The sequence below is a fragment of the Parus major genome, chromosome 4, assembly GCF_001522545.3.
Source record: "Parus major isolate Abel chromosome 4, Parus_major1.1, whole genome shotgun sequence".
In the NCBI taxonomy this organism is placed as follows: Eukaryota; Metazoa; Chordata; class Aves; order Passeriformes; family Paridae; genus Parus; species Parus major.
The window spans coordinates 13099524-13113179 of NC_031771.1; the positions used below are offsets into that span (position 1 = coordinate 13099524).

A 13656-nucleotide genomic window follows, 5' to 3' on the forward strand; every position below is an offset into this window, starting at 1 on the left:
GTACAAAACTTTGAAACTTATGCTGCTAAAAACCTTTAAATTCATCTGAGGAAAACAAAAATACTTTAGCTTCAGAAAGCCTACTGATAGATGCTTTTAATCTATACCTGGCAGTCTTCTATGCAACTACCATGAAATACCTTCCAACCAGAAGCTGAGGCTCACAGAGATACTGAAGTAAAACCAGTCTCACAGAGGAGGGAAACAGAGAAGCTGTCAACCAAAAAGCAACTATAACAAACTACAAAAACTAGGATAATTTATCCCAAAGGGTGACTGTTAACCAAGTTATTAACTCCCATGAGTAACAATTTTGCCAATTGTCGTATATCCCCAAGAATTATGTCAGCCAGCAGACAGAAAAGGTTTAAAAGCTCCACTTATGCTTTCATGGCCACATTCTTGTGTACATGAACACATCAATCTGTGATAATATAAAGAGAAACTTTGATTTTCCTCTTCTTTTAAGATATACATTGTTTTATTAAAATTCCTGTTAAAGTTCTATTAAAATTCCTGTTATTCCATATCACAAACAAGTCTGTTACAGGAATAGTTATTTGAGTTATTAGTTTGCTCAGTTGCTTATCTCTCATTCTAATCCTAATTTCACTTAAATTCTTGTTTATGCATTTAAACTTACCTCGTCAGACTTGAATGATTTTACTGTTTGAAAATAATGTTTAAGTAATGCAGAATCAGAGTATCCTGAGATGGAAGAGACTCACAAGGATCATCAAAGTCCAATTTCTGGCCCTGCACTGGACAGCCTCAGGAATCATACCTTGTGCCTGAGAGCTTTGTCCAAATGCTTGTTGAACTCTGGCAGGCTTAGTGCTGTGATGAATTCCCTGACAAACTTAAATTGAAGATCTGTCTCCATTAGTTTTATACTTTCCTGCATTATGGAAAGCCTAATTTTCAGGCAATTTGTCCTCTACACTCTCTTTTGCTGAAACGCATTTCATTTCCACTTCTTCAAGTATCCTAAAATGGCCTTCTGTTCTTCCAATTTATTTACTTGAGCATTTTGAAAATATTCTTTGGGACACCTCTAACTTCCAGGAGGTAAATATGACAACCTCTTCCCTGTTTTTACATACATCAACACCAAGGTCGTGTTTTGTAGAGTATCCTTCACAGAAATAATCCAATTTCTATCTGATATCAACTTCAAAACATTGGCCTGTAAATAAATCTCTGCCCCAGAAACACTGTATTCAATCTGTTTCTCATGGAGGGAAAAAGCTTTTAAAGATATACATTCCTTTAACATTCACACAAAACTGCAGTCCTGAGGGATTCATTCCAAGAACCACACTTCTGTGAGCACTCTCCCCCCACCCGTTATTCCATCTGCATCTTGCATTTAACTAACCCACCCACACACCAGATTGAATAAATGAACCTTAAATAGCAAATAATGTTAAAAAAAATCACATGCTGGACACCTTACCAGCAGTGAAGGATCGATGTCTGGCAGTATTCCAGGTGGCGGCCGGCAAAGGAGAAGAGAGACCTCTGGAGATGTTCCCCTCAGAGCAGAGATGACTTCCTAGGGCCACAGAGGGATTCACTGTCAGATGCAGACTTGCAGGACTACCACAGTATGAGTTTCACTACTATAGGTACAAACCTGCTGGGACAAACCCTTCAGAGATGCCCCGTTCACTTTCAGGATGACGTCCCCAATCTCGATTTGCCCGCTCTCTGCAGCTGGCTGCCCAGGGAAGAGCTTCTTCACCCTCACAATAGTTGATCCCAGCTGCTCCGGGGTCACGTTATCTTCACGGCAGAAACTGAACCCAAGGCCTGAGCTGTTCTTCAACAGTTTTACCTCGAATGTGTTCTCTGTAAAAGAAATATTAACTTATTATTTCCTAGCACATGGCCATGGAAAGAGTGTCTGGTATTCTTATTCCAGACACGACATTGTGCAATCTCTCCCTCACATGGTTCTTTCACTGAGTTGAACAGAAGTGTTACCCAAGAGATCCCTCCAGGTTAAAGAGGACAAAAAGCTGATCACAACTTCTCAGACTGCTTGCTCGGTCTGACAACATGAGTATGCAGAAAGGCAGAGTGTCTCCAAAGGACTATTCCCTAGGAAGTCTGTTAAGGAACCTTTTAAAGCACAGAGTGACACAACCTTTCCAGCCACTGATCAGGCATTAGTGGCAGCAGCAACTGGAGTTCCTGGCAGACAGGATGGGTCCCATGTAGGAAGACCCAAGGTATTTGCAGGGGTTCTGCCATCTGGGTAGGCTTCCCTTCACTTGCACAAGTCACCAGCAAGAGAGGCTGAATTATGTCAACCTCTAGTCAGGTGCACAAATCCTTCTCTCTTCATCTAGCTCTTATGTCTTCTCTCTTCTAAGGCAGGAACTTCAGAACCCACAGAAGTACTCATTTATATATACATATCTAAATTCCCATGGCACCCCTTAGCATCACCAGATAGAGCAGCACCCCCTTTTCTCCAACCTTGCTACAACCTTGACATCTAAGGCTGCTGAAACTGGGAAACAACATGAAACAGTGAGAGAGCAAACAGTTAATGGGAATTAAACAAAGTAACCAAGATGTGAAGGGAAGACTTAAAAAAAAAAGCACACCAGCACAAAAAGAAAGAGACTGCATTATGTGCAAGGGCTTGGTATCGATTCTTACCCGCTCCATTCCCATCCTAAGAAGTGAAGGAAATATTATGGAACTACAGGATGCTTTGACAGTTAAGACAATTGCTCTGTGTGACCTGACCTGCAGTGACAAAGCTGTAATCTTTGGCATTTGAAGATTCTGTTGCTGGCTTCTCCTGTGGCTCACACTGCCCCACCTGATTTGGGAGCGTGCACTGTGGTGTCACTGGAGCATGAGCCTTGGCCCCTGACAGCTGACCTTTTTCCAACAGCAGGTGCACCACCTAAAGAGATAAAACTCCAGTTAACTGGCAACAGTCACAGAGATAGCAGATTCTAGAGTATGTGTTTCCTTCTAACTTCTCAGGGTCCAGACTTTCACATCAGCAAATGTTATAGATACTTCCCATATATACCCTCCAATTACTCCTTATTTCTTAAGGGTTGTTAAATGACGATCTCCAAAATACACTAATGGACTTGCAAGATAGAGTAAGAAAGGGTTTTCTTCCTATGAAATTATGAGGGTGTTAAGCGCTGTCAAAGATAGTGTCACTTGCATATTTGTACAGGGAATTAAATTAAAAACATTTTATAAAGTGAGCACAAATAGTAGTCCTCAGCAGCTCTGAATGTGTACACTCCTGGCTATTTTCAGGTGTGTGAGGAAACCAAGAAGTCTAAGAAAGCAAACCTAAAGTAACCATGATAACACTGGGGAGAATTCCAGTCTCAGGGTTCTTTTACCTCTTTTCCCTCACAGAGAACTGGCTTACCACAAACAGGAGTAGAACCAGCAGCCACTCACCTGGCCTGTGTTTCTCAGTGTTTCAACAGCTTGCTTATGGGTAGCTCCTTCCAAACTAATCCCATTGACAGAGAGCACGCGGTCACCTACGTTAATAATTTAAGAAAAAGTAGGCAGAGTATCACCTATAAAACATCTATGATTCACAGAAACCTTCAAGTCTGAACTAACAAGAACAGTTATTTAAGGAAATTCTCCCTCCCTTCTGTGTTCTGAGTCAAGCAAAGAACTTTGCAAATAAACTGTATGTTTCAAAAGTCTTTTCCAATCTAATGATTTTGTGGGATAATCCCATGTCAAAACAAGGGTTAACCATCAGAGTCACAGCCTGCCAGAAAGCTCAGACTCTTTATTTAAAACAGATCTTAGTCCACACTAGGAATGCTCACTTTAGTGAAGAATGTGGCCTGGCTTACTAACAAGAAGAGCCATAACAATTACAGCATTTTCTGTACTGAGTTGCCAGGCGTGCCAAGCAAGAAGGCCACAAGTAACACAAAGCCCTCTCTCTCTGTGCCTGGAACAGAGAAGCATTCTCCATCAACATAGGCTGCTTTAGAGAACAAAAATCCCACAGGCTATCTCCTATTTATCCTGTCCACAGCCTCAGCATTGCTGGTTCTGCGGCTGCTCTACATTAGTTTTTTAATCCTCACCAGCAGAATTAGCTAGCAAGGCAATATTTAAAATGACAACTGCAACAGCTTGGAAAAAGAGTTCTTCTTCCCAGTGAAAATAGTACAGGGACAGGAGGCAAACAGAGTGCTAGTGTCCAGGCCAGAGGATATTGTCAGGTTCCCCAGAGATAGTCCTCTGCCCTTTTTTCACATTAAGAGTCCCCACTGAAAGAATGGAAATCCTACCTTTTTCTATTCTGCCATCTGCTTCAGCTGCTCCCTTGGGAATAATTGCTTTCACATAAATACCACCATGCCTTATGCTAGTATTTACACCACCCTAAACAGAAAACAAAAATAGGATTTTTAGTCTTTTTGCAGTTAGAATACTTAGTAATTAAATACAGTGTCACACAAGGAAAACTGTTCTTAGGAAGCATTTGGGCTACTGACGTGTAGAAAAAACAGAGAAACTATCAAAACCAAAATGTTACATCAAGCATGTTCTGTGCAGTCATGCAACTTGCTACGAATGAAGTTGGGGTGGGAAGACTGTACAAACATAGTGCATCACAATGCAAATACACAAAACACAAATTAATGTCCTTCAGCAGAAACATGCCTGCATTTTGTTGGACTTTACATGCTTGCATGCACACCAAAGCTCAGAGATGTGCAAGATCACAGCATGCCAAAGCAGGAGATGCACAACCATGCAGTGTCCTACTCCAACACAACTTCTCTGATGTAACAGGAAATTAATGAGTGCTGCTTTCTCTTGGCTCAGACAAGTTTGAAGGTCTAAGCTGCTCAAGCTGAATTGACATTGTTTTTGGAGGGCCTAGTGGGGGTAGGACTAGATGCTCTTTAAATGTCCCTTCCATCCTAAACCATTGTGTGATTCTGGCTCAGTTTGCTCCACAGACTTGGAGAGAAGAGGGAGACCAACACTGTGTTCATGTCCACTCCCAAAGCACCCGGTATTACAAGTGAGAACTTAACCCACAGGTAACTGCACACCTCTCCTCATCACCACTGCACAACAAAACAGTGCAGAGGCAGAATGGAGGCTGGAAAAGCAAAGGGCAGTGAAGACACCACCTGGTCACCCCTTAAGGGAAATCTCTGCATTGGATGGCATCTTCTAACATCTCAACAAAGCCAGTGCATGCATACAGCAGGTCTGGTGCTACTCAGTTACCAACTCCTGCTCAGCCTTTGTTTCTCCAGCTGTCTCAAGCAATGGAACATGACTTTGAATAGACTGGGATGCCAAATTAACAGAATTTCCTTCTGCTCCTCTTACAGTCCTAGCCATATATATGGAAACAGTGCTAGCCTTGCAAATTGTTCCTCCACTGAAAATAGCCGAATACTAAAATCCATTAAGATCTAATTTTTATTACACGAACAGATGCAGTGGAAAAAATGTTCATCTCAGTTGTAAATCATTCTCCTCTTCCCTAAAGTGCCACTTTGCAGTATGACAGGCCCTAAACATAAATCTACCTTCAAAATCCTATAGCCTGAAGAGAAATCAGTCTTAAAAAATATATTTTTGCCTCATACTGCAAGAAAGCAGTGTCAGCCAGGTCTCATTTGGGTTTAAGTAGTTTTTTGCTTTCTGCCTTTTCTCCAGCAGAGGGAGAACACTGAACATAGTGAACGTGATTAAGCGTGCACAGATACTCTTAAATAGCACTACTGCTTCCACTGCCTGCTGTGCCAGTCTGGGAGGGTCTCCCTTCCTTGCAAATTTGCCACAAGATTAGGTAGCAAGGGACAAAGACCATCTTGCCTTTTGTACTCACAAAGCAGCATCTCTGATAAGAGTCTATTAGGACTCTGGGGCTCCACCGTAGAACAAAAACAAGAATTACTTAAAGGGCAGATGACAACAAAATTAATATAAATAGTATTACTTTTCAGCTTTGGTAAGACTAATAACACATCAATAAATCTATATAATTAAAGTGATTCCAGAAAATGTTTTGCTTCCTTGTAATTTAGCAATTTAATGGGTTGCTGGGAGTAGAGAAAAAGAGAAAACATCTAAAAACCTTGTCAAACAGTACCGTGACACTTATTCCCAAGCCGTTATCTTTTTTTGCTAGTTCAACCTCAAAGATATCTCCAGGTTTAAGAAGCGTTGCAGAAGCCTTTTTAGAATTCACTTTGTTTGCTGTATTCGATGAGGAAGAATCCTTTATTTACAAAAAAAAAAAAAAAAAGAAAAAGAAGAGAAAGAAAAAGAAACAAAAAAAACAAAAAGAGACAATGATTTGCCTTTAGAACAGATGTTTACAGCTAAGACCCTAAAGGGTGGGGTTTTGAGTCAGACACAGCCAGAAGGAGTCCACCTGGCAAAGTACCAATTAGTAAGACTCAAGGCTCACTGCTTTAACTCCTCCATTCCTGCCATTGAACAGGTTTAGCACAGAAACATGCTTGGCCTTTAGCAGCCAAGTCTTTACTGTCCAAGTGAGCTGGTTACAGAACACAAACTGCAGTACTTCAGCATTACAGCAGCCTACAGCCTGTTGGATTAATTAGCAGGAGCTGCCACAATTTAATTGAATAACCTCCATCAGCTGAACAGAGGCATCACTGAAAGCTGGAAATAAATTTGTAGTACCTGTGATTGTGCACTTTTGGAAAGGTGAAGCAGCAAGCTGTGTCTGCTCAAGAGCATGACTCACTGGTGAATTTTAATACACAAAAGCAGTTTTTCCAAGGATTAGATCAATCCCAGAAGACAATGAGTTCTGCTGCTACCCACTCCAGCTGTATCACTCCTATTCTCCTCTAGGAAAAACTTCATTTATCTGCCAAGTGAACAAACTTACCTCTGGGGGTGGTGACTGGATTATGAATATACTGGACAAACACACAGAATTGAAAGCAGGTTTCCTACAGCCTCAGCAAGTGCACTATAGGTTTATCCCAAAGCACAGTCTGCCTCTAATAAGACCCATCCTGTGACACTGGAAAGCTGGAAAGTTGTTTCAAGTTACAGAAGTGATTTTCTCCATTTATTTTGAACAAAATCACCATGCTATTAGAAATCAGCTTCTAGCATTAGGTGCAGGCTAGGCCAGGCTGCTCTCCCCTCACATCCTGACACCCAGAGACAGCTATTTCAATACCACTATCACACTGAAGGGAAATATTCATATGAAATCCACTGTGCCTTTTTAGATGGCTGCTGCTCCTGACTGCCAGAGTAAGTGGCCTCATCCATGTCAGAATCCCCTCGGTCGGAATATTCCACAGGCTCCGCTACCCCGGGCCTTTTATTTTTCGCTCGTGTACTGTCCGATGAGGATCTTCTCTTCTCGATGGCCTTGGAGCCCCCAGCCTGGGACTCGCTGTAATGCTGAGCCTCCTGCGGGGCTCTCCCACTCGTACGTCTGCCACAGAAGCCGGCTGGCTGGCTCTGGGACAGGCTGGCGCTCTCGGTCCTGGAATCCTGGGAGCTCATGCTTCCATCCCGCTTGCCTCCCGACAATCCAGAGAGGCTCCCTGAAACAGGCCTCTGGTGACCGCGGCACCGGTTGTGCTCTTCTGAAGAGGACTCTGCCTCGTTGTCCTGCACTGAAGAGGGCCTCCTCAAGTAACCCCTGGCTCCATTGCTGATATGAGCAGTGTTAGACGATGCTGAAAACCAGGAGACAAGACAGCCATCAGCAGCTGGCAACACCTTATCTGCAGCACAACTCCCTTTTCTCAGCTTACACCCCAGTGAGGTTTTACCCGCCTGAACACTCCACAGAAACCTCTCTTTTCACACTGTATCCTCACCAAAGGTTACCCTAAAACACCTCTTCATTCTGTCTCTGAACACAATTCCAAGCCCAAGCTAGCAGGGTTGCCTACAGGAGAGACTGCAGATCCCTACCTTTGGACAGCTTGTCCTTGGGCTGGGAGATGACAAGTGTCACATCCTCAGGAGCATTCTCCAGGATTTCCAACGCTGCGTGGTGGCTGACGCCTTCCAAACTCGTGCTGTTTATGGATATGAGGCGGTGTCCTGCACACAAAAGGGCTTGTTCAGATACAGCCTAACACCTACATTTTTACCCATCAGTGACAACGTGGAGTACAGGTCTGACAACCTGTACACAATGAGTGGATTAAAAATTACTAAACTTAAAGTGATGCCGCAATAGGGAACTCTAAACATTAAAAAAAAAGTGCCAAACCCCAAACCAGACCACAAAAACTGGTTATATCTCCTCTCTGCCACATCTTTACATATTATGATTTCTTCCTTCACTTTTACTGAAAAAAACCCCCCAAAAAACCAAAAACCAAACAGGAAAAAAAGCAAAATCAGAAGTCAGATGAGCAATATGCAGTTCAGTTTGTGATACAGACTAAAATGAGAAGGAAAAAAAAAATAAAAATACATTTTTCTTCTCCTCTCACACTATAGTTATGGTTATAGTACATGGCTCCATTCTGCTTTTTTCAAAAATCAAAGTATGGATACATAGTTTTAAAAATTTTAATTTAAATGTATCTGTAAGGCAGACAATGGAAATTAAAGCCCTGATCTTAATATACAATTTCAATTTTTCTGCTACTTCAAGCATTATCCTTTTTACATTGATTTGTATGACTGTTGTTTTTGTATAGTTGAACAGAGAAGTATCACTAGTTTTCAGAAATTATCTGGAAGGTAACTGAAGGTCACCATTGTAAGGAACTGTGATACCCAGAGACATAGATGTAATTTTACACTATTCACCTGGTTTGAGAGTTCCTTCCAAATCAGCTGGCCCTCCAGGAATAACTGAATGAATAAAAATTCCCAGATCAAGTTTCCCTGTCTTCTCTCCACCAACTATTTGAAAGCCTGTGGAAAAAAGGCCCAAAGCAGGCAAAAATGTCAGTGATCACTGTGTAACTTAACACAAGTCCACATTTTAGAAAAAACAGAAGCTTAGTCGTTCTAATAAATGTCAAGTAAAAAACCCCAGACACCTCAAATTTAAATCTATGTGGAAATAAACAGCAAAGCCTTTTGATTGCTGTATATGCTTGTTTTAAGCAATTGATTTAGACTTGGTCTGTCTGTTCAGGACACTCCAGCAAAGGCTACAGAAGACAACTCTGGCAAGAGAAACACACAAAGAGGTGACATGAAATGTATATTTGCCGAACAGATAAATTTTTTTTTCTATCACATAAAAATTTACGGTTTTCTCCATTGTTCGATGTTTCACATAGAAGTTTGACCCAGGTCTTAAGATCTGAGTTTTCAATCTCCCTGTTTTATTTTGAGGCTTCATAATTGATTCTGCTCATTCTACCATGTAAACCTGGGATGAATGTTCCAGAGGGAAAAAAAAAAAATAAACAAAGCAGATCATCTCATGTCTTCTCTATTCTAGTTAAAACAGCAAAGTACAATAATTTCATCAGGAAAGAAGAGGAGAAATAGTGCATTTCTTTGAATTTGTTTTTCATTTTGCTCAATTTGTACATTACTGTGCCGTGTAAACACTAAGTATTAGTCTCTTGTAGGCTTTTCCCCCCCCTGCCCAAATTTATACTATGGTCTGATTTTGAATGAAGAACAATGTCGTTAAGGACACTTTATGGAGTCTTCCTAAAGCATAACACTGACACCAAATTTTTCATTACTCATACAGAAAAAAATTATGTGGATTATGAAATTATGAAAAAAACTCAATGGTAGAGGATGGAATGTAATGCAAATATCTCATCTCCCAGTCTCCTTAAACATCAAATCAGTGTTCCATCTGATAGTACAGGAGTAAGGAAAATACTCCACAATTAGCACATAATGCTTTTATTGTGTCTTTTTTATAAAAGCATTCACTTAAAGCATTTGCCACAGCTCAAAGTGGTGAAGTTCCACAGAGACAAAATTCTATACTGAGCACAGAGGTAAACTTTCAAAGGCCAACTTCTAGGATAACCAGTTTATAATACTATCCTACATTTACAATATGGAAAAAGTGAAAAACAGAGTTGTTTAACATCATAGAGAGTGCATTTTAAATGTCTTCAAAATACAGCTACTGCCTGCACTGCTTTACTCTGCTTTACAATAAATGCTTAAGTACAGACCAGAAAGCTTTGTTTTGTTTATGAGTTCTAGAAATACTTGTCAACAGCAATTTTAAAGCCACTTACCTAAGCCAAACTTTTCATCCTTTTTCAAGTTCACCAAAGTGATCTCTCTCTCTGGTGTGGCAACTCTGTTCTGTGTTGTTTGAAGAGAGTCAACTGTAAAGCCAACATTTCATCATCAGACACTATCTCATCACTTCCCTTCAGGTTTACTTTGAAGTTCTTTTCTATTAAAAAATATTACTTCTCTGATAACTTGAAAAGCCATTTTGATCTAGTGGGGCCAATTTTCATCTTCTAAGCCATGGCCAAAGACAGTAAAACAACTCCTCAACCCTTCTAACTCACTTCCATCTTCAACAGTTTAAGATATTTTACTCCTCCTAAGAAAAACAGCTAGCACAATCTTGTGGGGGGACAACATAAATGAGCCCTAGAATCTTCAACTTCATTAGTCTCAGTTCAGGAAAATATTTAGATCTGTGTTTATGTGCTCTGCTCACAGGAAGGGAGGATGGAAACACATTGGTAAAATAGAAACAGAGGGTCATTATATAAAATTACTGAAAGTTACTCAGTGAGTTCTCTTAATGATGTCTCTTCATTAAAAACCAACCAAAATTAGAAGCATCTACTAAAACTTCTCTTGCTTAAATTTACTTCCTCATTTTGCAACTCCACAGGCTGCTGATTCCACCTCTTCTAAAATTTTAGCATCCTCAAAGTAGAACTCTGACTCCTGAGGCTTCCCATCAGGCTGCAGTAGACCCAGGGATTTAAGAGACCCAAGGAGAATATTTTGGTGAAGAAAAAAAACACACACACAAACAACAACCAAAAAAACTCGCCTATAAGCAAACAAAACACAAACAAATAAACAAGCCCAATCTCCTGAAACTTCAGGAAACACCAACATACTGAAAGTCTGAACTCATGGACTTGCTTCCTAGAGAAGACATTCATTTGTTCCAGGAGTGCCTGGGGTACTTTTGTCCTAAGGGGAAGGGGCAATCCACAGCTGCAGGAACCTAATGAGCTCCACACACTGGCACAAGGAGAGAACAAGTGATGCAGGAGAGTGCAGCAGACTGCACATCACCCAGAAAAGGAATTTTTTCTCCCACAAAACCACATCAAGCCTAAAGAGTGAAAGAACTAAAAGGAAAACACAGAACCAGTAACCTCCTAAGTGAAGGAAATGAGCTTTCAAGACCATGATCTGGTAGGTAAGAGTACCCTTCAAGTCCCAAACTAAACTGACACTACTCATATTTGAAAAATACTACACAAAGATGTCTAAACCTCCCCCAAGAAGCAATCCAAAGTAAGTACTAGGAGTTGCATTTAAGAAAGGCATCTAGCTAACTGGCAGAGGCACTTAAGAATACCAAAGACACAGGACAGGTGGAACAGTGAAGCATTTGCCAGTGACAGACTGACTGAATTAATTACTTTTCAACTTACCACTCTCTTTTAATGCTGCTGATGACAGAAGATTTTCTGAAGTATTCATGCTAACACCTGTGACATGCATGGAAGTTTTAGACATTATTATAGATTTTTTTTAAAAAAATACAAAAGCTACCAAGAATTATTTCACAGCTCACATGAGCTCATTCACAATATAAAACTACTTATTTTAAAAATGATTAAACATAAAACTAGCTTTGTATTAGCAAATTCAAATTACTCATGTACTTTAGTTCTAGTTTAAGGTTCAGATAGATGGTAGCTAATGCAAAGGCAATGAATTAAAGGGAGGACAGAGGTTTGGCCCTTATGGTTATGGTTAACTTCATTTAAAAGTAATGGATCTTAAGCAATTAAATCAAAGACTAAATTTTCTAACAATATTGGATATTGAACACCTTGAACCTAATAAACACAACAGGACTCTTTTAAGGTTTTGTAAAGGAACAAATAAGCTGCTTAGTAACAAGCAATTTGAACTACTTCTATTTAAAAGCATTTGCGTATAGAATCATATTTTCTTTAAAATGATCACAGCCAAGCAAATATGGCCCTACTTTAAAGAGGATAAAATAATAAATGTACCAATATATTAAAGTAAAGGGGGGGAAGATAATTCAAGCTTCTCAGGAAAGCAGCCCTGGCCTTCTCAAACATATGAACCCCAGTGTTTCATCTGATATGTTTCACCATGCAAAGAACCTATGTCCCTCAGCACAGGCAGTGTGACTCAGCAGGACTTTCTGACATGTAGCTAAAATCCTCACCAGAACTGCTTCCCAGAAGATTAGGGGTAAGCACATGATCATATTAATCATAAAACTAAAGGCAAAGGGTAAATGGGTAAAACCAATCACTACAGAACCCACATGCCTCATCTCACTCTTCAGCATTTATGTTCTCACTACTGAAAATGCATCATTCCCAAGTCAGTCCTGACTTCAAGTGCACTGGGGGCAGACATGGGATGTCACATTCTGCTTTGTTTGCTTTTTTCTAGTTTGTTTATAATAACCCCCCATCCCCAGAAACTAAACCATCTTCCACTTTTTCTGATGTCATGTAACTACAGCAAAGCCAACCAGCAGCTAAGGCTGCAAGTATTTCAGTCATTGTAGTTTCCATTGTTATAACAGGGAATCTTCTAGAACCAGAAACTGGTAACACACAGATATTAAAAATTAATGCTTAATAATCCAGTGTTAGTTTAAGTCTATTTAGCTGCTCTGAATGTTTTTTGGTTTTGTTTTTTTTAATGTCAACTCTCTCCTTCAGTTAATAGTAAGGCTACTTGCATGCACTCCAATCCTTGTCAAGAAAATGGAGTAAGTGCATCTGGCTTACCTCACTACAAAAGTGTTTTTGTGAAACACTCAGTGTACTGCAAAAAATTTTAACTAATTTATTATATCTGAACAAAAAAAAAAAAAAAACAAACCTCAAAATAAAAGAAAAAAACCCTGAAGCGTGGAGTTACTATTTAGAGGTACTGGCCAGCTGATACCGAACAGTCACTTCCAAAAAAACATTTCCCGCATCCTTTCCACAGAAAACACTAAAAAAGTTCAGCCTCACAAACAGACTGTGAGGACTAACAAATTGTTAGAAGATCCATACAATCAAATGACACCCCTGAAGTGACAACCTGGAAGCTGTTTTTCTGCTACAGCTTGTACTTTACACCCCTGTGCACAGACTGGTGCTGGCCAAAGGAGGATTTTTTTGTTTTCACTGCAGTAATGGCCTGGATTGTTTTAACATGTGATACTCTGCCCCCACTTTCAAATCAGAATATTACCATCTCTTAATAAATATATCAAAGCATTATACCCAAAGCAATTTTAGAGGTTAGTTAGTAAATACAGTAATATTATTTTTTGCATGCTGACCTACAACATAGGCTTGACCGGTATCTTCAATGGATGATGAGTCTGATTCATTTTTCTTTCTTTCAGGGCTTCTACTTAAACCTGCATGAGATTTTGAACTTAAAGGGGAGAAGGAGAGAAGGGGAACCAGA

The 13656-nt window shown here is 40.1% G+C and overlaps 1 protein-coding gene across 8 annotated transcripts in view; it reads right to left on the bottom strand.

Annotated features, from left to right (window-relative positions):
* PTPN13 (protein tyrosine phosphatase non-receptor type 13) overlaps positions 1-13656 on the bottom strand; it is a 111568-nt gene that overhangs the window by 16432 nt on the left and 81480 nt on the right. For 7 of the 8 annotated variants that reach the window (XM_015625376.3, XM_015625375.3, XM_015625372.3 and 4 more), the window contains 12 exons: positions 13526-13623; positions 11631-11687; positions 10230-10322; positions 8815-8922; positions 7963-8094; positions 7255-7721; positions 6125-6268; positions 4311-4404; positions 3448-3533; positions 2761-2923; positions 1637-1851; positions 1457-1555 (listed from right to left, as the gene is read on the bottom strand). In XM_015625376.3, coding sequence (XP_015480862.1) covers positions 1457-1555; positions 1637-1851; positions 2761-2923; positions 3448-3533; positions 4311-4404; positions 6125-6268; positions 7255-7721; positions 7963-8094; positions 8815-8922; positions 10230-10322; positions 11631-11687; positions 13526-13623 — 1756 coding nt within the window. The remainder of the gene's footprint in view (positions 1-1456; positions 1556-1636; positions 1852-2760; positions 2924-3447; positions 3534-4310; positions 4405-6124; positions 6269-7254; positions 7722-7962; positions 8095-8814; positions 8923-10229; positions 10323-11630; positions 11688-13525; positions 13624-13656) is intronic. The other variant, XM_015625374.3, reaches the window with a different exon arrangement.